The 21,042-nt window shown below is 40.4% G+C and overlaps 1 protein-coding gene across 1 annotated transcript; it reads right to left on the reverse strand.

Annotated features, from left to right (window-relative positions):
- Positions 1-804: 804 nt before the first annotated feature.
- Positions 805-12,182, reverse strand: fgf24 (fibroblast growth factor 24). Its single transcript, XM_053323858.1, has 5 exons — positions 12,151-12,182; positions 11,931-11,967; positions 7,188-7,365; positions 3,303-3,409; positions 805-1,083 (listed from the first exon to the last, which is right to left on the reverse strand). The coding sequence occupies exons 1-5, from the start codon at positions 12,180-12,182 to the stop codon at positions 805-807; spliced, it is 633 nt and encodes a 210-aa protein (XP_053179833.1).
- Positions 12,183-21,042: the final 8,860 nt, after the last annotated feature.

Raw genomic sequence — 21,042 nt, forward strand, 5'->3', positions numbered from 1 at the left:
TGTCTGCGTGTGTATGTGTGTGTTTAAACAAGACTACGGCCATGGCTGATGCCTGACTAGTCAAAGCATGTCGTGTTTTAGCTGAATCACAGGCTGCATGGAAATGTCAAGGAAATCACACAGTACTCGGAGCGCATTCCATCCACGAGTGAAGGCTAAGGTTGAGAGACATATGGAAAAAAAGGAGAGGAAGAGAAAAGAGAGAGAGACCTGTAAAATATTGCACTCAAAGCTACACAGTTATCCCGGCAGCACAGTGTCACCTGCGACTGCCACCTCTCTCCGTTTCATCTCCATGGTGTCTGATTCCAGTGGAAAGTATGGGATCCTCGTTGTCAGGGGCAACACAAACAAAAACCGACAGGTATTCCAATAAATCTCTAGTTGGCTGATTTTTATAACATTGCGTCAGCTCCTGCTTCAGCCCCCATTGTCAAAAAAAAAAAAAAAAAGAAAGAAAGAAAGTATGCCTTCAGCTTGCAGTTCAAACGTAGCTGAGGACGACGGCGACAGGAATTCTCTCAGAGGTCCTTTAGTTTATCCAGTATAAATAACATGACAGATGCGTTAGCACAATGACATCAACCCAGAAGAATCCAAGAGTCAGGAAATATTCAGTCATCCTGAAATACAAAAATAAAACATCTTTGACTTTTTTTGTTCTTTTAGTCTGTATTTCTTTAACAGAAATAAAGTCTTTAAGGTGATTCTTTTAAGACAAGAAGCTTGAGATTTTCATTTAGTGTCCCCAACCCACCCACCCCCGCCCTCCCGAGGAAAATTAGTGCTGCCCCATTGGTCCCATCAGTTCCTCTTGGGGTTGGGTTTTAATCGGCGAGCCCTTCGTGTCCGCTTAGTCACTGTGGTGAATCGAAACTCTTCCAGTGGGTCCACCCTACCCTTTGGGTGGCGCTTCATGAAATGGACTTCCTGTTGCCTCTGTGTGGTCCGCGAGCCTCTCTTGGGCCCTCCCTGTCGGTTGAAGCCGAGGTACCATCCTTTGTACTTAGCCGACACTAGAGCTGTGTAGTTGTTCTCCAGGAATTCCTCGACAAAGACGCACTCCTGCTTCCTTCCATCGGGCTGAAAGAAGGAACAAATAAGTCATTAAGTAATCATTAACATAGCTGCATGGTATTTTTTTCAACTATCAATCTGGCTTCTTTTCATAGCAGAAGTGCAAATATGCCAAATGATCTGAATTACTGTTGCGGTTTGATGTAAAATAAGAGTGGAGTTTGAAACACTGGTTAGCAAGCATCTCATTCTCACACAGATACCTTGGAAAACTTGAATTAAATTGAAGTTCTCACTAGTTAAGAGTTAAACCTGAGGTCAATATAACCGAGGTAAATGTATTCACCTGTCCAGTTCCCTCACCTGCACACCTTTTGCTGCACTGCACTATTGTAAAATGAATATATAAAGTGTCCAGTCGTGCCTTTTTGCAATGTTTTAATAGTTGGATTAATTTTTCTGATCGCAGAGTGCATCATTAGTCATATCTTAAGTTAGAGAGCTACTTAAACCCTTATCAAAAACATCCTGATGTGAATTTCATTTTTTGATATGATGTGATACTATACTAGTAAATTATGTTATTTTTATATACAAATGTAATAAATAGTCCAACACTTGAGGAAATACGCTTATTTGCTTTACTTTACTAATGTCATTTCCTGGTGTTAAAGATTGCATGTAGCTAGAGTTAGCTACAGTAGGAAACACTTAGCTTGGCTCTTCCAAAAGGTTATAATATATGCTTATGAACTGCACTATCCATCCGACAAAATAAAAAAAACTGGGGGTTTGGATTTTTTTGCAATTGTGCTTACATTTGAGATTATGTAGATAAAACTTATTTTAGTACATATTTTAGCAGCCTAATTTAAGAGGAAGAACATCAACCATAAAACCTCACACATAGCAGTGAGATTAATGGTGACCCCGCTAGTAAAGAATTGTTTGCGTTGTTGGCATTTGATAAATAAGTACATAAAGAAAGCATCCAAAAATAATAGTCTTTCCTTGATGGATTACCAAACCCTTGGAGAGATTATAAAAACAAGTGATCGCTCGCTGTAATGGGTGAAAGGTGCGCTGAAAGGTCGCTACATACATCAGTTGCAGGGATATTAAAAGTATGAAGTGAGCTCTTTTGCGATTGTAGATGACTGATGCGACCCCTGAGGGTTAATATGAGCCGTTCTCTTGTCACATAGTGATATTGCCATTTATACCCTGTAAAAGTATACGTTTCCAACCATGTTTAACGTCTGGTTCTCCTGTGAAAACTGAATGCCCCCCATTTAGTTTGTTGTGGCTACAGAGCTGCTCTTAATCAAAAGGAAAACTTTCCAGTGTCAAGCTAACAAAGTTTAAAGATTGCACCTGACTGACAACAGACTTCATAGGAACCTTTTTCTAGTTCCAGTGAAGTCTCTAGCAGCACCACAACATGTTGGGTGTGATACATTTCACAAATATGAATCTATATTTGAATCAACATTAGATCATAGGAATAGGAGTAAGTCAACAATATGATTTTTTGTGATATGGGTGACATGATTGTTTAAAAATCTCAATGCCAACACCAGTGAGTCTAACTGATTCTGTCGACATATCTGTGATTTATGGTAAAACATATTCTTCATCATTAATCAAATGATTAAATAATCCTACAGTGGTTTTAAGGGGGATGGGGGAGATTTGTTTTTTTAAATGAACGAGGCCCCTGCAACTTAAACTCAAAATGCATTTTCTAACGGATGACCGCGATGAGAGAGTGAAAACTTTTGTGTGAATTACGGCAGCCCCACCGACGCTGACAGAATGACTTATTAATGCAACACAATCACACGTGCGCCTCCAAAAATATCAACTTCTTTTCCACATTGAAGCGGTCGTCTGCGGAGTCACATGCAGTCATCCCGCGCTTGTGGCCACCTGGTGTGACTAAGTGATATAATTGCAATGGCATTCCTCCTAAGTGACCATTAGTCTCTCAATGCATTGTGGTGATTGCAGTCTGTAATTGACTGATCGAGTGTCAAAGGAGTAGGCCGATTACGTAATGGAAGAATGGCTGTGAGTTATCAAAAGGGGTTTTGTTAGGGTGTACAAAAACAGCAGGAGAAAGCAGATCTGACGCTGCGTTCAATGCAGCCTGGATTAAGAGCTCCCTTTAAAAACAGCCATTCTGATATTAGAAATTGGCTATTTAATCTAGTGAGTGTAACATTAGAGCTTTTTTTTCTAAAAGGATAACCAATCTTAATAATTTACAACCAAAAGATACTCACCCTTCCAACTACTTTCCCCTTCTTGTTCATGCAAATATAATGATCGCTTTCTTTTCCTTTTATTCGAATGTGGCTCCCAAAGGTTTCTGTCTCGACGACAAGAAGAGCTGGAAAAAAAAAAAAAAAGGTAAACTCAGTTAGGGTCATGTGTATGTTTTTGCAATATACAGTATATAGAGTGTATTTAAGGATACCCATACATTTAAACAAATCAGAAGTATGCATTTTCCATTCATGGTGGACATTTTTTCCAATACCCGAAAATCATCTAATTTAATTTCCAGTCCCAAACAGAACAAATAATGCACAATTGATGGGGTACAACAGAGGTTTTTGAGGCATTGAACTTTGTAAAGAAAACTTTGGGCAACAGGTAGCTAATTAGGACTACTTTGTACACCTTGGATGTTTATCACCAATGTAAATTGTACCAGAGCTTAACTTCCTTTTAATCTCTGGCTTCAAGGATTACAGGAAATAGGTGAAAATCACAAACTGACCAAACTCTGTAAAATCCATCTTTAGCCTCATGTGATTTTGGGCTATATAAATACATTATCTCGACTGGACACACTGCAAATATTACCTGAACATCACTGTCTTTGTGAATGTGGGAAAATATGATGTTTTAGCTTGTTTTCTAGCAAATAATCAACACAGTGTGATGAGTTTTGGGTCTCCAGAGCAAATCATTGAAGTTCTTCTAAAAGGCGTATAAAGTGTAATATCACTACCGTTCTTTATATAACACCATATATGCACTAAAACAACAATGCCACCGTCACTTAAACCTGACACAGCAGTAATCCACTCTCAAGACGCATCATGGCGGCTCTTTTATTTTTCCGACTCCCCCCACCCCCTCTTTTCCCAAATGTTAACCCCTGCGAGGTCACCTTTGTCTCAGCTCGCCCCTCAACCAGCAAAGAGATCTGCCAAACATTTGTGGAGCGGTTATGTGCCCCTCAGGATTAGGTTTCAAGTTCCCTTTAGTCTGTGCTCACTCAATCAAAAAGTTAAGATGATCCATTTGTTTAACACACAGGGCCATTCAGTAGCGCTCAAGGGAGCAGAGGAAGAATAGGCGAAGGGGATGGGATGGGCTCAGGGCAAAAGTCCCTCCCCTCCCCTCTAACCCCCCAAACCTTGGAAGGAGAGTGGGATGTAGAAAACCTGTCTTAAAGGTGAAACTGGGGGGAAGGAAGAAGTAATTCCTGCTCTTGCTCTTCAGAGATTGTTGTTTAATTCGAAGCCACAACACAGAATGACTTGACTTTTCTTTATCAGTGGAATCACAGACCGATCAGTCATGTTTTTTAAAGAAGATATTTTAGCTCTACAAGTCAAATCAGGGGTCATTTTAACCGCTTTGGGCTTTGTCACTGAGTTACTTTTGCCTGGAGGCCTAAAATTCAACCTCAGGTATGAAGCTTCAACCGAGAACATCAGATAAAACAACATTTCCCTCCCTGATCTTGTCCATAACCCTGTCCAAATCCTATCTTTATTCACTCAGGGTAAACCATTGATGGTTTAATCTTTAAAAATAAAGAATATGGCAGCTGCAGGCTACAAGCAAACTTAATCGGATTCTTGAGTCATAGCTCCACTGAAACACAAACAGTGAGTGGAATCTCGCTGTCATCAATACCACTAACAAGTGGCATTTATTTTACAAAGGAGGGAATGTGGTGCCTTTATTTACAGTGTAAGCACTTCAAAACCATAATCCACATAATCTGCGTCCTTAAAGAAATCTGTAAATGCAGGAACACTACACTTCAATAATCTTTTGGAAGCTCTCTTGAGTTCAGGAGTCTTACAGGCTGCTCTGTGCTTACATTAAAATAACAACTAAGTCTAAAACATGGAAAAAAGGTGATTTTATAACATCCTGAAGCTAATATCCTTAAATGTGTCAGCGATTACACAAGTGCTGCTCTGTATATCATTTCTGGTTATTTTTGGATATCTTATAAACCAACTTCATTTTTCAGAATCCAAAGGTGACCACAGGTAGCACATAAAAGAGTAGACATTTTACAATATCTGATTAATATTCTGACCCAAAATCCCACTTCTAACACCTCTTTAATCTCTCTGCACTACAATAGGAAGCAATGGTGCCTGTACAGCTTTTGTTTCTTCTCCTGAGGGGGCAATGTTCTGCTTCTTGTGCAGGAAACATTGGTGTAAAATGAACAATGTGAGGCCACGGACATTTATCGACCTTTTCATTTAGTCACCTGTCAAAAAAAGGGCTGGAAACTCCTGCTTTAATTCCAGATTGCAGCTTTTATCAGTTTAAAAGCCTTTGCAGCAACCCACCATCTGCTCTCAGTAGACAACGGGCATCATTTATGATGGACTGCTCTGGAAAAGGATTGTTCTAGTCTCTTTAAAATAATGAATATGCTACACTAATACCTACAAAGATGATAACTCTCCCTACTTTAGCTGCACAGATATACAGCTGAACATTGAGGTCATTAAACTCCACAGCACAGCAACATATTTCTTCTGTGGTGGGTTTTGTGGCCCTTTGCTGTGAAGCTGAAGTGACTATGAGTGGATTATAGTATGGAGAATATCTTCCTGAGCTTTATTAGTGAGTGCAAAGGAGTTCACAGGTGCCAGGTACTGCAGCTGGATGGGTAGGAGGAGGAGGAGGAGGACGGGGAGGAGGGGGAGGAGGAGGAGGAGGGGGTGGGGGTGGCGGAGGGTAGAATTGGCAAAGCCTCATGGGAAAAATTGGATCTGCTTCTACTCAAGCTCTAACAAGCAGTGAGGAAACTTCGCCTCGGCGCATCTGTGACTGAACACACTCACTCAGAGGCATTCAAGACCAGCAATTTTAGGGCCGTGAGTCAGCTGTTATGAGCAAAATATCTGCAGCAAAGCACAACACAAGTCCGGTTGTTTTATGTTTGTGCCACTGCATCAAAGAGAGCTTCGCTGGCCATCAATTCACTCATCCTGCCGTATGTTTGGTTTTTGAACAGTCCCACAAAGAAAGCAGAGATGTTATATTTATGAGTGAGAGCAGCACAAAAGCAAATGTATCTGAAAATGTTCAAATCAGCATATGAAACTCACTATTTAAAACATTTTTGTCCTATTCATGTTAGTGATTAACACTAATATGTTAGCACATGGTACTTTTACAGTGCTTGGCTGTACAAAATTGTCCTGGCGACCCAAATCCAACATTTGGATAAAACAATTACAAACCATTGTCTACTTAAAGATTATAGATTTAGTTTGAACTTTCAACGATAATATATTCATAAGGTTTTCAAGACACTCACAGTCCCATTGCCTGTAAACACCTACATTTTCTGATCAATTGAATAAGACTTGAGAGAGCTGAGCTGAATGATGCCACAGGGTTTCATGCTACATTACCTTCAAAGCTCATAACCCAAAACTCAAAAGAGAACAAAGAAGAATATTTTGAAAAACGTGAACATGAATTTTGATCAACTTAGTTTTGGTGTGTATTCGGCATTCTGACAACTTAAATTCACATCCTTCAAACTAAAAAAATATACAGATTTGCTCTGGATACCCAAATACTGCAGTAAACATCCACTGCAAAGTCAGCAATTTCAACATGTTTCCATCCATGCAACCAGTACTTGGTGGCTTTCAGAAGTCACCATCCACTCTTGTGCCAGCCAGACACATGGCATGGAAAATCACCTCCAAACAATGGGTAGTTAACAGCCAGAGTAGCTGTTAGAGTAAGAAAAAAACCCCTCTAGAAACACCTAATTCTGGTGGTTGGCAGTTGGTGGTGATTTCTCATCCTGTTATAACAGACCGCTATCAGTTTGAGCGGACTAGCTAAAGTGTCAAGTGAGATGCACAGGAATTCTCCCATACCATACTTGCCCCCATCATCTCCGTTGGCGTTGATTTTTTTCCCCAAGATCTGGACATGCTTCCCTGTGGTTCTGCTGTACAGCTGGTAGATCCGGACTTGCCTCCGGCTCAGGTCGTCTGGGTTCCTTGTGTAGTTCTCGATGTAAAACCTGAAATCAGCAGAACTCTGCTGGGATTCCTGCAAAGAGTTGCGAGACAGGAGGAAACAGAGTGAAACAAACAGACAGACAGAAGATGAAGAAACACAGACAGAAAGACAGACGGTGAGAGATCGTCACGGCGCAGGTGTTGATAGTAATGTGTGCTGTTGCTTTTATGGGCTCTGTGTCAAAAAAAATTGTGCTTCAGGGCCTAAAAACTGAGATAACAACCTGGAAATTGTGGCTATGGCATTTTAGTGTTTCTCCCCTTGCTTTTAACCTGCAGATTTTATATGCACCACGTTTACAAGCTGCTAACTATGCTACATGACGTGTTAATGAAGTCCCAGTTTGAGTAAAAAACCTCACAGAACAAGTGCAAAAACCTATAGTGCAAGCCTTATGCTTCTTTGTGTTGAGACAGCAGTATACTATGTGCCTCGGGCGATATTGAGAAACCTGTACTCCATTTCCACAAGCAAGCAAGCAAGCAGGCCACTAGCAATTATACACCTGAAGCATCCAGACCTGTTGCACTATCATCAAACAAATATCTGCCTGCAGGCGAAGTAGGGTCCATAAATTAGGAAACGCAGCAGACGGAAGACAAGACCGAGATGGAAAGAGGCATCTTGTACCACAAAAACACTCATGTAGAGAGAATGTTCGATAAAACGGTTCAAACCCACCTTTCAGAATTCACCTGTCAGATGTTTCACGAGTTACCTTAGACCTCACATAAAAAGCGGGAAATCGCGGACTTCAACGGCATGTCAGAAAAGCAACTGTGTCACCCAACATATGGAACGGCGAGAGGAAACGTATACTTTCAGAAGCCCTGGAATCTCCGTTCACGCCAAGATCCCATTTCCCCAGCTGTATGGTGTGGTAATTGCACAGTAATGGCTTTTTATGTGGCTGTTCTCAGGTGGCTAATTATATACACATTACATACCCCAAAGTCCTTGTTATTCTTACTTCGGCAAATTAATGACATCTAGCAAACATGATGGGAAATTGTGGCTACAGTAGAACAAAAACTCAAAGAGGGAAACAAACAACTTTTGGCGAGTGCAAAACCATATTGAGGTTTTGTTTTTTTTTGCACCAGGTGTCATACAAGTTGTTCCTCAATTCAGGCATCTAATCCTTTACAGGGTGGAAAACCTGAATTCTGGGTTGGACCTCCACCTTCCTTCCAAATGAGATAATTTAACTAAAAGTATGTGGGCATCAGCTGTTTAGCTTTTATCGTAAAAAATGTCAGATTTATCAGAAGAACATCGGCTTCAGATTGTGGGCCACAAGACTGTGGGAGTCTTAAATGGGACTAAACTTGTTGACTTGTTATGACGTATACGGTCCAGAAATGTGGACCTCGGAGGATCCAGCCCCCGAACAGGGACACACAGCTTCTGTATCTTGACATTTAGGAAGCACGCCCATAATGTTGCTTTTGGCATCAGGCAGTGGGGGAAGTGAGACCATATATCTAAGGCGGGATGTCCAACCGCTTTACCTTCTGATGCAACAGATTTGTGGTCTCAATGTTTACTTCAAGGCATCCAAATTCATTTAAACCTTCTAATAGTGGATTCTTGTGGTTGCTTCTCCACCCGCCTGATAGGGAAATCATTTCCTTATGGCCAATATTTTACCCTAGTATAAATTTGCTTTTCTCAAATCATAGGTAGCATGGCAATAAACTATGCCTCTATTATCTATGTTTTTTCTCCAGGTTTTTCTCATGCCATGTAAGTTCTCCAACATGCAACACAACCTGCACAAGACTGCATGGTCATAATAACCATGTGACACCTTTTTTTCACAACATAATGGCAACAAAATGAATCAAAACCAGTATTTTCAGATGCCTTGTCAACCGGTTCCTCAATCATATAAACTCAACCAGGACTGGGGAGTCAAACAGGATATTTTTACAGCTTAACTGCATGATGAGACACAGATACAGTACATCAGATCAAGGGTATTTATAACCTAACAAAACATATTTCACTCTTACAAGAGGTTTTTGATATGATACAACCATATCCACTGTGCATTATCAAAATGTGTCTGTCTGGTGGGTGTTCACAAGGAAACATCCAGCATTTCTGAGATGAGCAATCAGCAAGTAACTACAGGACTTATCATCAAGAGAAAATCTAAGGAATAAGATGTCATAGTACTGCTCAAAATGTATGACAACACACCTCTGGGGAATGCAATGTAAAAAAACAAATGTGGCAAAGATTTCCTTAAAAATGTAGGAGTATAGATTCAACATGCGTTAAAAAACGGGTGCATCCTTTTCAAAAGAAACAAACATCCGCATCATCTGTTGTCAGCTCGTCTCGAAAGGAACCTCAAAGCTTGACGGGTTGGGTTGGAAAAAAAAAGAACCAGAACACACAACAAAAACGTGGCCTAACTGGGCTGCTGAGGGATTTATCCCAAATCTCCCCATCTCTAAACAAACATAAAGGTGTGTTTGGTAGACAGTTGCATTTCGCGTCAGGGGAAAGGCAAGCCTAAGCACATGGCTGAGGTGAACGCTAGCGACAACACTTTTTATCACGCTGTCTCCTTTCTTCAAAGACACAGCATGAAAACGGATATTGTTGAAACTTCAAAAGTCTGGCGCTCATCTTCACCGAGGAAGCTTAGTTGTCGCATCCATCTAAGATACACCTTGCTATCTGCTTGACACACACACACAGGGTCTCTCACTCACTCACACACACACACACACACGCACGCACGCACACACACATGTTGGCAGTGCATTCAAAGTGAACTTCCAACTGTGGTTGCTTCTGTTGTTTTTCCTCACAACCACAGCATGACATGTAAAAGCCATTAGCTGTACGTAGCAGCACTGGGAAGCAGAATGGGCCAACAACATGGAAAGGCAATGAGACAGGAGACATTAAAGGACCTTTCCCGCATTTTTTTTCTGGATTATCTTAGTATGATCTTTAGACTGAGAGCACTCAAAGAGCAACAGTGCATCCCCTTTGTTTGATAAAAGCATTTATCTATGATCTGACTTTTTTTTTCCTGAAGCACAACAACCATGCAAATCACAAATTAAAACAGCAAGAAAAAAAACAAAGAGGAAATGTCATTCACCAGTCTGCATCATGCATCCGACGGGCCACATTTTGTATGGATGTATCATCTTGTCTTATATATGAGGAGTGGTCAGTCGACACTAAAGCTTTGTTTGTGCCAGCTCTGTTGGAATAATCAGAGCACATACTGTAGACTTATATAACATTGTAGTTTCTGCTTTTTTTTGGGGTTTGGGATTTTATTTTTTATTTTATTTCTGGCAAAAAGGAATCCTGGAGCAGAAAATTTACTCCAGAGGTAAATCTTCCTTGACAGGGGCTAGATGAGCTGACCAGCACTAAGTCAGAAATAAAATTCATTTTCAAACAATTGTCCTTCTTATATAGTCTTCCTTGTGCCATATGGACAAATTAGACATCTGCATCTTCCATCTGTATCTTGGTCAAATTAATAACTCTGTTTTTTTATATATTAAAATATAATTAGGCTACTTAAAAACTTTACTTAAAATATGTCCAATTTGGAGATGCTATAGTAGAAGAAAAAGCATCCCAGAGGAATATAACAGATTAAATCTAAACTTCTCCTTTTTCTGGCAATTGATCCTGGGTTGTTTTTTTTAAATATCTCAGATCATAACAGTGAGAAATTAATTCAAAACAACAACAGCACAACGCAGAGGCTATTATGATCAAACACGTCATGCCAATAAAGTGATCAGATAGCTTTATGAGAGTGAAAGCTGTTCTCTGCATCTTATCTGAATCACAGCGGCGCAGTCAATTAGGTGAGTGGATGCCTGCAAATCATTACTGTTCAAAGTGAGACGCGACTAATAAAAAAACTGAGGCAACATGCACCAAATGAGCCCATCTGTTCAAAGAACAAGTTTTAACCATGGGGATCAAAATATTTATTACATTTCTGTTGTAAAAAATACTGAAACTGCTACTTGAAATCTAGATTTTAAAAACTGGTTTTATTATTTTCTTTTTTTTAGGCTTATACTTTTGATTGGAGATATTTGTAGGTTAGTCCGATTACAAAATTGTGAATTCAGATTAGAGTTTCTTCAAAAACCGAATAGCCAATCATAGTTATTTATATCGCTGCAAGGCTGCTATAATTAATGCAAGGGGGATGTAAAGGTTCTAGTAATGAGTTTTGTGACTACATGATACATTTGTGGGTGCTTTCCCCATTTGGTATCATCCTGCTACAATTTGTTTCCTCAATAAATGTATTGAATTTAAATTTGAATTGTAATATTACTGTGTGATTTAATTTTTTTTTGCTGTGGCACAAGTTAACCTATTTCTGACATCAGCCCTAAATAATACGGATTGATGTTAATGTAATTAGTCAATCCGGTGCTTATTTTATTGTGAACCCCCCCCCCCCCCCTTTAAAAAAAAAACCTATACCCATCATCATGACCACCATTAAAACATTGCACAGTAGCACTCTCTCACATACATACGCAGACACACACGCACACACAAATAATTGAACGTGAAAGTAAACATACCTGTAGCTGGAAATAGAGTACCAGAAAATGTAAACACCTAAGTGGAAAGAGAGGGAGAGAGAAGGGAGGAGGGGAGTGAATCACACAGGCAATTACATGAAGAATAAACGCAGCCTACCTGGGGTGACAGCAATGCGCAAATATGAAGCTTTTGGCGACTTCTATTGGTAAGAATGCATGATTTAATGTGCAAAGGCAAACGGAGATGTGGAACACTTACAGGTATATGAACCTCGAAGGCAGCAGCGACATCTTGGCTTGCAGAAATACACCTGAAATACACCTGCTTCCACAGATTTAGAGCCCCAGGAAAGGTTGGCGAAATCGCCCCCCTCTCTCCTCGCTTTCGCTCCCCTGTGCGTCCTTTACGCACACAACTCCGGGGGTAAGTAGGAGATTGAATCCCAGTGTAAGGATAGATCACTGGAGAGCAGCAGAGTCACGGAGTGCAACATTAGGTGCTTCCTTGTTGGGGGGAATTATCCAGAAGGTTATTTTTGTCTCAGCTCACTCTCCTCCGCTCCCCGAAATACCACAACGTCTCCGTAAATCGGTGCCAAGCGTGGAAAGGATTCAATACTCGACCTCTCTAAAAAAAAATCCCCTCGCTCAAAAAAATATCCTTCGAGTTTTGCGCACCTATAGCCAAGTTGCCCCAAAATCCAAGCCTGCTGTTCCAGAGATCACAGACTCCTCAGCTCCGTCCGTACCTGCGGGGGATTTCTACACCTTGCATGGGTCATTTTATTCTACCAAGTGCTGCTATGGTGGGGGAAAAAAAGGAAAAGCGGTGGATAATATAACGCCCTTCCAAACACAAAAAAGTCGCTAAAAGTGGACAAACAAACTTATCCAAGCATACAAAAAGTAGTGTTTTGTCAAAGAAGTGGTGTGGAAATCGCAGCGGCAGCAGCAGCGGATCCCTGGAGAGGTTTGGGGGCTGATGATGGCGCAGCAGTGCCTGTCAGTGGTGTTTGTGCGTCTGCGGCTTGAGATTTGGGCACAGAGAGGCTTTTTTGTTGTTGGTGGGTGGAAACATGTCAGCGGTTTGCACCTGATAGGGTAATCTCGGAGAGACCATCAGCTTGGAGAGGGTTTTTTCCTCTCGGTGGGCAAAGCGCTGCGCAGAGAAGATCTTGAACAAGGAGATTAATTACTGTTTTTATCATTTATTTATTTTAAAATACGATTTATTCCTTAAATAAATTAGGGAAATGATTTAATTGTTTTTCAAATATGGACAAAGACATCCTGTTTTATAACAAAAAACAGTTTAATTAAAGTTATGGACTGATATGAACATTTTTTGTTTATTTATCAGTTTATAGCATCAGTTTATGCGACTTAAATTAACCGTTCTCATCCAAGATATGGACATTTAACTTTGTTTTAATTCAATGTATGTTCATAGCATTTGCTTTTTTTGAACTTTTGTACCATTATAATTAAATTGCTTAAATTGTGTGATACAACACAAGCTAAATGCGTTGCGAAAGATACTGAAACTGCGTCTCCCTCTCTGTTATTTGGGCTTTTTAAACTGTTGCTGGTTTGTGGATTGGCCTCGGCTCTCCCAGACAGTATTCAAATGCAGGTTGTTGTCGACCTCGATTTTTTTCAATAATGTGCTATAACTTATCCCGCATTTAAATGAAAGAGAGGTGTGAATGTGTTTACGAGCGCTTCAGAGCTGGCAGCAGTAAAGTGAACCCACATCCTTGCTGCCATTAAAAAAAAAGAAAGAAAGAAAAAGAAAAACCTTTGTGGTTCGCCTTTATTGTCCCATTAAAACTGGATCCTCGGCATTCCTGCCCCATTGATATTCAAAATGATCTCAAATGATTACATACATAACTTCCCATGTTGGGGATTTCAAAGGGCCTCCTGCAGTGACTTTAGTAGGAAATGAAAAAGTGTTTAACTAAGAGCTCCTGCTGCTGACCAACACTAGGCAAACAAGCAGCAGAATAAACAAAAATACATTCTATATTTGGAAAAACATTGTTTTTATTCTAAAGACTGCATTTGAGTGTTTGCTTTATAATGACAAGATGAGCCACAAAACCAGCTTATATGTTGTCTGCAAGAAAAATGTTGATGAAGTGGGTTGATGTGGGTTTACCTTGTTATTCATGGCGGTCTGTCTATCAAGAAGGCTTGATGCTGTCAACCACAGTGCAAGTTTAATAATCCCTATAACACAACTGATGGATAATGTCATTTAAAGTAAGACTAATTTAGCCTTGTCTCCCCCGAGGCAGGGAAATCACAGCAAAATGAGAAAGTTATCCAGAAAGATAATATGATGATTTCTTTACAAATGCATGACTTAGCTGCAGCTCACCACAGATAAAGATTTCCCTGGAAGTGCATTCATCAGTAAAATGAACACACACTGACAACTGATTTACAGAAGACCACACCGACTGTGATAGACTCAGCAGCGCGGAGTCACTCATCGCCTCTCAAGCACATGTTTGTGACAAAGTTCTCGGAGCATGACTGTAAATCCACAACTGAGAGAAGAGAGAGCAGCAGCAGCAGTGTTGGGATGTGACCACCTGAGGCCCTGTTCACACCTGGCATTAACATGCGTCTTGGAGGAGGAAACATATCTACGCTCGTGGCAAAAGGGAAGGCCCCTGTTCTGTTTTTTTGTGACTTTTATCATTTTGTCTGTCTGTCTGAGTGTGGGAAATCAACATCAGCCTCAAGCCAAAAGTTTGGCTGGTTCTGCCAGTCACTTTGGCAGCTGACCAATCAGGAGTCAGCGGGAAAGATTTATTCTTGAAATGTAAAATAATGATTATAATTGAAGCAAAGCAGACTTTAAATGACTTTTCTGCTCAACCTGAACATAGTTATACTGCTAAAAAGATTTATAATGAACTGAACTCACATCCAAAATAAAGGACTCTTGTCTATGGGTCCCTTTAAGATCCAATTGTCAATTTGTCCATAACTGTTGCTGTTTGTCTTTATTTAGCTGCTAATGTTTCTGCACCAATTTAACAACCTTTGCAAAGTGACAGGTATATGAACAGAATATATCTTATGTAGGCTACATTTAGAGCTTAAAGGATTGGTTTACACAAATTTTATAATTTATATATTTTTTTAAATTATCTAGCAATGTCATCTGGTTTTTTAGAGTTTTTTAGCCCAGTTTTTTTTAATGCATCCATCTCTGAGTTTCTGCCCCCATTCACATAAAAGTAGCTCCAATTAAACTATGTATTCTGCAGATTATCAAAAGTAACTGGGGCACTTTCTGCTACTTCATCTTTTTAAATGTAAATTTTGAATGATGTGAGCACCACATGACAAGTTCCCACTAAAAAGAAGTAAGCAAGAAAAAGTGTTTTTTTTTTTGCAATTTGGGTGAAATGCCCCTTTAAAAGGCAGGGCTTTCCACATCATCAGTCATATTCAGTGCTACTACAAATTGCCTAATGACACTTTGAAACAGCACAAAATTTGCCCGATAAACCAGCGAGAATCAATCAAAAACAGGCTGCCACTGGTCGAGCATAACAAGAGTGAGCTTTATGAATGGGGAGAGCTGTTTCACAGTCCAGTTTCTGAGGCTCAGAGGAGGGAAGGAGGAAGAGGAGGGGGGGTGCAGCCACTCAAGAGTTGGGATAACGTTACCCACAGAGATTAGCTGACAAGAGTGAGGGAGTGAGAAAAACAAGCAAGCAAGTTAAAGGTCTTAGTTTACCTGGCTTGCTGTGCTTGGCAGCCAATGAAAGTGCTTTCAGACCACAGACTCAAATGGTGCCTGAAATGATCCTCTGCAGCCACTTTTGCCAATTCTATTTCAATTTTGATGAAAACAAATTGAACTTTTAACTCAAGAGCCGCAAAGTGATGAATGATGTTATTTAGACGACTCACAGACTCCTTTCAAGCCTTTGAATTTGAACCTTGCTGCGTCCGTTCAGCTATGCGTGTCTGTCCGCGGCGACGGGACTGTGGGAATGTCACCGAGGATATCTCATTGAAGGTAAAGGAGGAGGCATCTGAGGGCGGGCGAGCGCTCAGTGGTTCAAAGGGCCCTAGCAGGCATTTAAGGCTTGACAAAAGAACTTGGCAGATCAGTAAGTGAAGCCCAATGTACTACATTAGTGTCAGGACCCCCTCCGCGTCCCTCCCACTTTGCACTTTCATCTCTGACACGGACATATTGACTTAAAGGAAAGGAGGAGGGCCAGGGTTGCGAGGGAGGGGTGGGTAGTTGTGGTGTGTGTGTCGAGGGGGTGCATGTGCCCCCATTCAATTCCCAAGGTGAGGCGATTGATGCAGTGGGGTGACCACTGACTCATATAAGCCACCCAGAAGCCCCCTTTTTTTTTCAAAACTAAAAGTCACAGGCCGACAAGCGTGTGAAGGCCTAAACGGGACGGCCTTCTTCCTCTCATCTCACTGAAATCAGCCTCACCCCATTAGTGTATTCTAACCCCCACCCCCCACCTCGCCAAACACACACTCACATCCCTTTTCACACTGTCAGCCACGCTTGTTTCTCGCAGGCTACCGAAAGTCCAACGGCTGACACGGGTTCAGGTTGTAACGGGGTCGCGACACCTTGACATTGTGGAGGGTGACAGAGAGAGGAGCCAGAGGAGGGTGCAGCTAGCCGGCTACCTCGGAGACCTTTCAAGTATCACCTGAAGGAGAGGGAGGAGAAGAGAGAGAGAAAAAAAAGCGGGAAGTGTTTTAGTAATTTGTCCCCCGTCACACGTTGTTTGCATGGAGTCATTAAGGGCCATTTAGGTTTTGCCTTGAAGGGAAGAGGCCAGAGAATTTGGGTGCGGGCGCTCTTTGGGGGGAGAGGCAGTGGGAGTGAAAGGTGAAAATTAAAGCGTCGCTCTTCAACAAATCATCCCTGAGCACTGCGGTACATGCAGAACATATTAATTTTTCCATTAACTTCAGTCGCCTGTTTGACATTAATGATGATTTGCTCCATCTTGGTCCAGCGGGGAGTCTGAAGTTGTCCAAAACCATAAACAAAAGTATGACATCTCTTGTTGCTAGTTGCTAACACATGCAATAACTTTATGTGACTACATGCATTTTGAAGACCTCACTAAACAATTCTTGCTTGGATGAATTCTTTGGCTATTGCTCAGCACAAAAGAAACTGCCAAAACGTGTCACAGCGCTGCAAATGAATACCAGTCATCCGACGGACCCCATGTGTTCTAAGTTTTTGGCCCATGTTTGACAGATAAATGTCAACTCCCTTGGACAAGCAGAAGTAATCAAAAAAGCTTGCTGTTCTCAGACTATCATTGAACAATATGACTGCCTTAATGACATAATAAGCCTTCAGAGCTGGGTGGACTGGTGATGAAAGTTTTGGGAAGTGAAATGATGTAAGTGTTTTTTTGTCAGCTCTTTAATTTTTTTTTTCTCCCCCTCGCTTGAATTGAACGATCCCATAATTGTTTTCTTGGATGGCCATAATTACCTCAATAAGGGGGTGGTTGTTTGTAACATGGCATGAAATTTTTTGTGAGACTCACAAACAGGCCAGAAAGTTTGACTCATTTACACAAAACGTGTGATTATTTGACAATTACTAAAAAAAAACACCCAGCTGCCTTGCTGTATTTAAACGGGTCTTCAACCCTTGATGGATGGCAGTTTACAAGACTCATTAAGAGACACAAAGGCCCAAAGTAAATTAAAAATCGGCTTGAAAACAGGTTTGAAAAGGTGATGCTTTAGAATCAAAAGGATGTTGAAGCCCACCAAGCGTGTGACACAAACTCACTCACATAATTTGATGAGGACTTTGATTTTAAGTCATTGCCTTCATTTTAGGGGTGAGAAGTACTAAGTGAGTGTTCAAAGCCGAAACCTGTCAGGCTAATGTTTATCTGATTACTGTGCTGTCTGAAAAGCACTTCCTCAGGTGCAACTGGTCCGTTGTTCCCTTGATGTAGTAGCAACAGATGAAATCGGTCTCATCATGTGTAACTCTATCAGATCCGGTAGCATTTTAATGACAATCATCGGATTTTGTAAAATGCATCATTATGTCTATTAATTATAATCATTTGAGACAAATCCAATTATTGTCTATTTTTGCTTTGTATTACAAAAGAAAATGTTTCTGGTACCTGGGCTATAATCCAAGCTAAAGTTTAACAAGTGATGCTTTGTTTTCAAAGCTTTACTCATAACTTTGCACATTGCTGGCCAAATACAACAACATGAGGCAACTTTTCTGACAAAAAAAGAAGGGCATAATAGAAAAGTCCAGTTTTCTTCACTGACCACTGTTTACTTTTGTGCTTATGTTCCCATTACCACACGCTGGTAGCATCAAAAAAGCTCACAAAAACCTCCAGAACTTGCTGGATGTATAAGGGCATGTACAAGTCATTTCATTTCAGCAACATGAGGTGTTTCACATTACTGCACACCAACTTTAAAGTTAGGCTCAAGGAAATAATCAGCATTTTGGGTGACAATCAGGACCTTAATGTTACCCCTAACCCGAGTTTCAGCTTTGTAGCTTGGGGTCAGAGTAATCACCAAACTGCAGAGCTATGTTAGTGATCATTCAACTTAAAACTGCAGATGCTGTGTTACGATGGGAGCTTTAAAATAAGTTGGACTGAAGTGCAGCTGCTGCCTCTTTTCTCAGTCACGAAATGTACCACAGTGGTTGGAGTGGAGTCCCTCCTTGAGCTGTCTCTGCTCTGGTAAGCTAGCCTGAACCTGCAGTTCCACTCATCCTAATCGCTGAGCCCAATCCATTCCCCTGTCTAGCACCTCTTCAGAGGCCGCTCGCCCCTTTGTTCTGACAATACACAAACGACCATTCAAATGGAGGGACTCTGTAATCAGTGAAATACTAGCCTCTGGGCTTTGTAGAATAGAAAAAGAAGGGAGGGGGGGCAACATAGAAAGAGAAGAGAGAGAAAGAAAATCCATCCATGACCAATCAACTCTAACTACCTGTCTGGCTTTTTAGCTGCAGATGTTATTTGGAAAAGAGGGGAAAAAATGTGCCCGTTCCAGATGTAAGATGTACAAAGGGAAGGCAGGCTGGTACATCCACCCACCAAGAAAAAGGCTGGACCCTTCCACACCCATCCAGCTTTGATATGGCTGATGTTTTTGCTCTTGCCCATGCCATTTCCTTCAGAGAAATATGCAATGCATTGCATCACCTTAAACTATATTTAGACAGTATAAAAGATAAAAAATTAAATATGATTGATGCAGGCTCACTGTCAAAGCATGGCGAGATCTTACTGGAGCACTTGGCACAGCAACGTCACTTGGGAATGTTTCTGGATCATCTATGCAGGTATAATAAACACACAAACTAGATTAAAGGTATAACCTGTTCCTTGAAGATAGAAGAAGCTTCAAAATGGTTTTGTTGATTGAGAATCAGGGAAATATCATTTTTTTGTAACCTGAAACAAGTCAGAGGCCTCAAGCAAAGAAGTGGATGCATTTTTCTGGCCGTATTTAATCAAAAGGTATCACATGAAGGAAACTTTTAAAAGGTTGCTGCATGTTGTTTCTGTAGTGTGCTTGGATTTATATGATTATTTTAGGAAGGAGTTCTCTGATATGCTCTCATTTGTGCTACTTCACATGTAACATTAGATCATTAGATCCATCATCAAGTCATATATCACTATGAAAAAAGCAGAAAAGGAGATAAGCGAGGTATAGCCTGAATATAACGAGTGCCTTACAGCAACTAATGCTCGTGCATTTGTAAATTTTAAACTCTCAAATAGTTAACTTTATCACATAAGAGGGTAAAATGATTGTTTCTCTACATTTTTGTGACAGACACAAATTAATGATGTGGTTATGCTGGACAAAATAACATGACATTTCCCACATTGGTCATCATGTCCACTTAATTATATATTAGTGTAAACTTTCTTTATATAGCACTTTTCTTCAAGTTACATGCATGCTTAAAGAAGAAATAATTTAAAAAAAACAGCTATCAAAAATAGAAACGCAAACAGAGAAAATAAAACAAAGGGGGATAAAAAAAAAAGTCACACATTTAAAGATGCCTGAACTTGATAGGCAGACTGGTCGCTAGCCGAAACCAGTTTAACCAGCATTGTAACCAGCAGAGCCCCGTCCACTGGTCTAAATGAACACCCAGGCAAATAGGCAGTCAAATAAGTTGTTGATGTCATTTGGAGCAAGGCCATTTAATGCTTTGAAAGTGACAAAAATAATTTAAAAATCAATATGATACTTAACATATAGTTGTGTGTATGTTGTGGAGTAAAATGTTTGTATCTCTTAGTTCCAGTTAAAATCTGGTCATCAGCGTTCAACCAGTCAGAGTAGGTGAAGTGAGCTCTGACTGACGCTTAAAATGCATTGCAGCAGTCGGGGCAGAAAAAAAAGATCTTATGTACATCAGTTGGAGACAGGAATTATCTGATTATTTTAGCTAAAAAAAAAGACAACATTTTTCATTTCAGCATCAACTGGACATCCTTATGAAAGTATATTATCTACAGGTCAGTGGATTGAAATGAATATTGACAAAATGAATTTACCATAATTTTGAGAATATTGAAGAATATTTTCAAGATTTGAAAAAACTCACAGCCCAAAACAAACACAACTAACAGTACATACACTCAAACAAAACCTGTAGCCCTAACACTGACAGATAGATATCTAGATACCTTGCTCTGGCTGCCAAAATACAACGAAGCAAATCTTACAAAATACTGTTTAGTGACGGACTGTAAATCAATATTTGAAAGTGAGCTGACTGGTCTGGACTTAACCACCTGACTGACAGTGATGTAGTTTAGTCTGGGGCTGTTGGACGTTTTTTCTTGTTTTGGCAAGTCGTGACTGACTGCTAGAATAAATAACCACATAAAAAAAAGAAAAAAGAAAAAAGAAAAATGAAAGCAATTAAAATGCTAAACCGGTAAATCAGGCAAAAAGTCTAGTACAAGTGAGTTGTAGGTCATGAAACACATTAGCTCGACCCAAATACAGTGCAGTGCTTTTCTGCATTGGGTTATAAGTCATCCCTCCTCCACACTCCTCCTGTCACAACCATTTTTATTTTGAATCATAATTGCAT

This window comes from Scomber japonicus, chromosome 8, assembly GCF_027409825.1.
Source record: "Scomber japonicus isolate fScoJap1 chromosome 8, fScoJap1.pri, whole genome shotgun sequence".
Classification (NCBI taxonomy): Eukaryota; Metazoa; Chordata; class Actinopteri; order Scombriformes; family Scombridae; genus Scomber; species Scomber japonicus.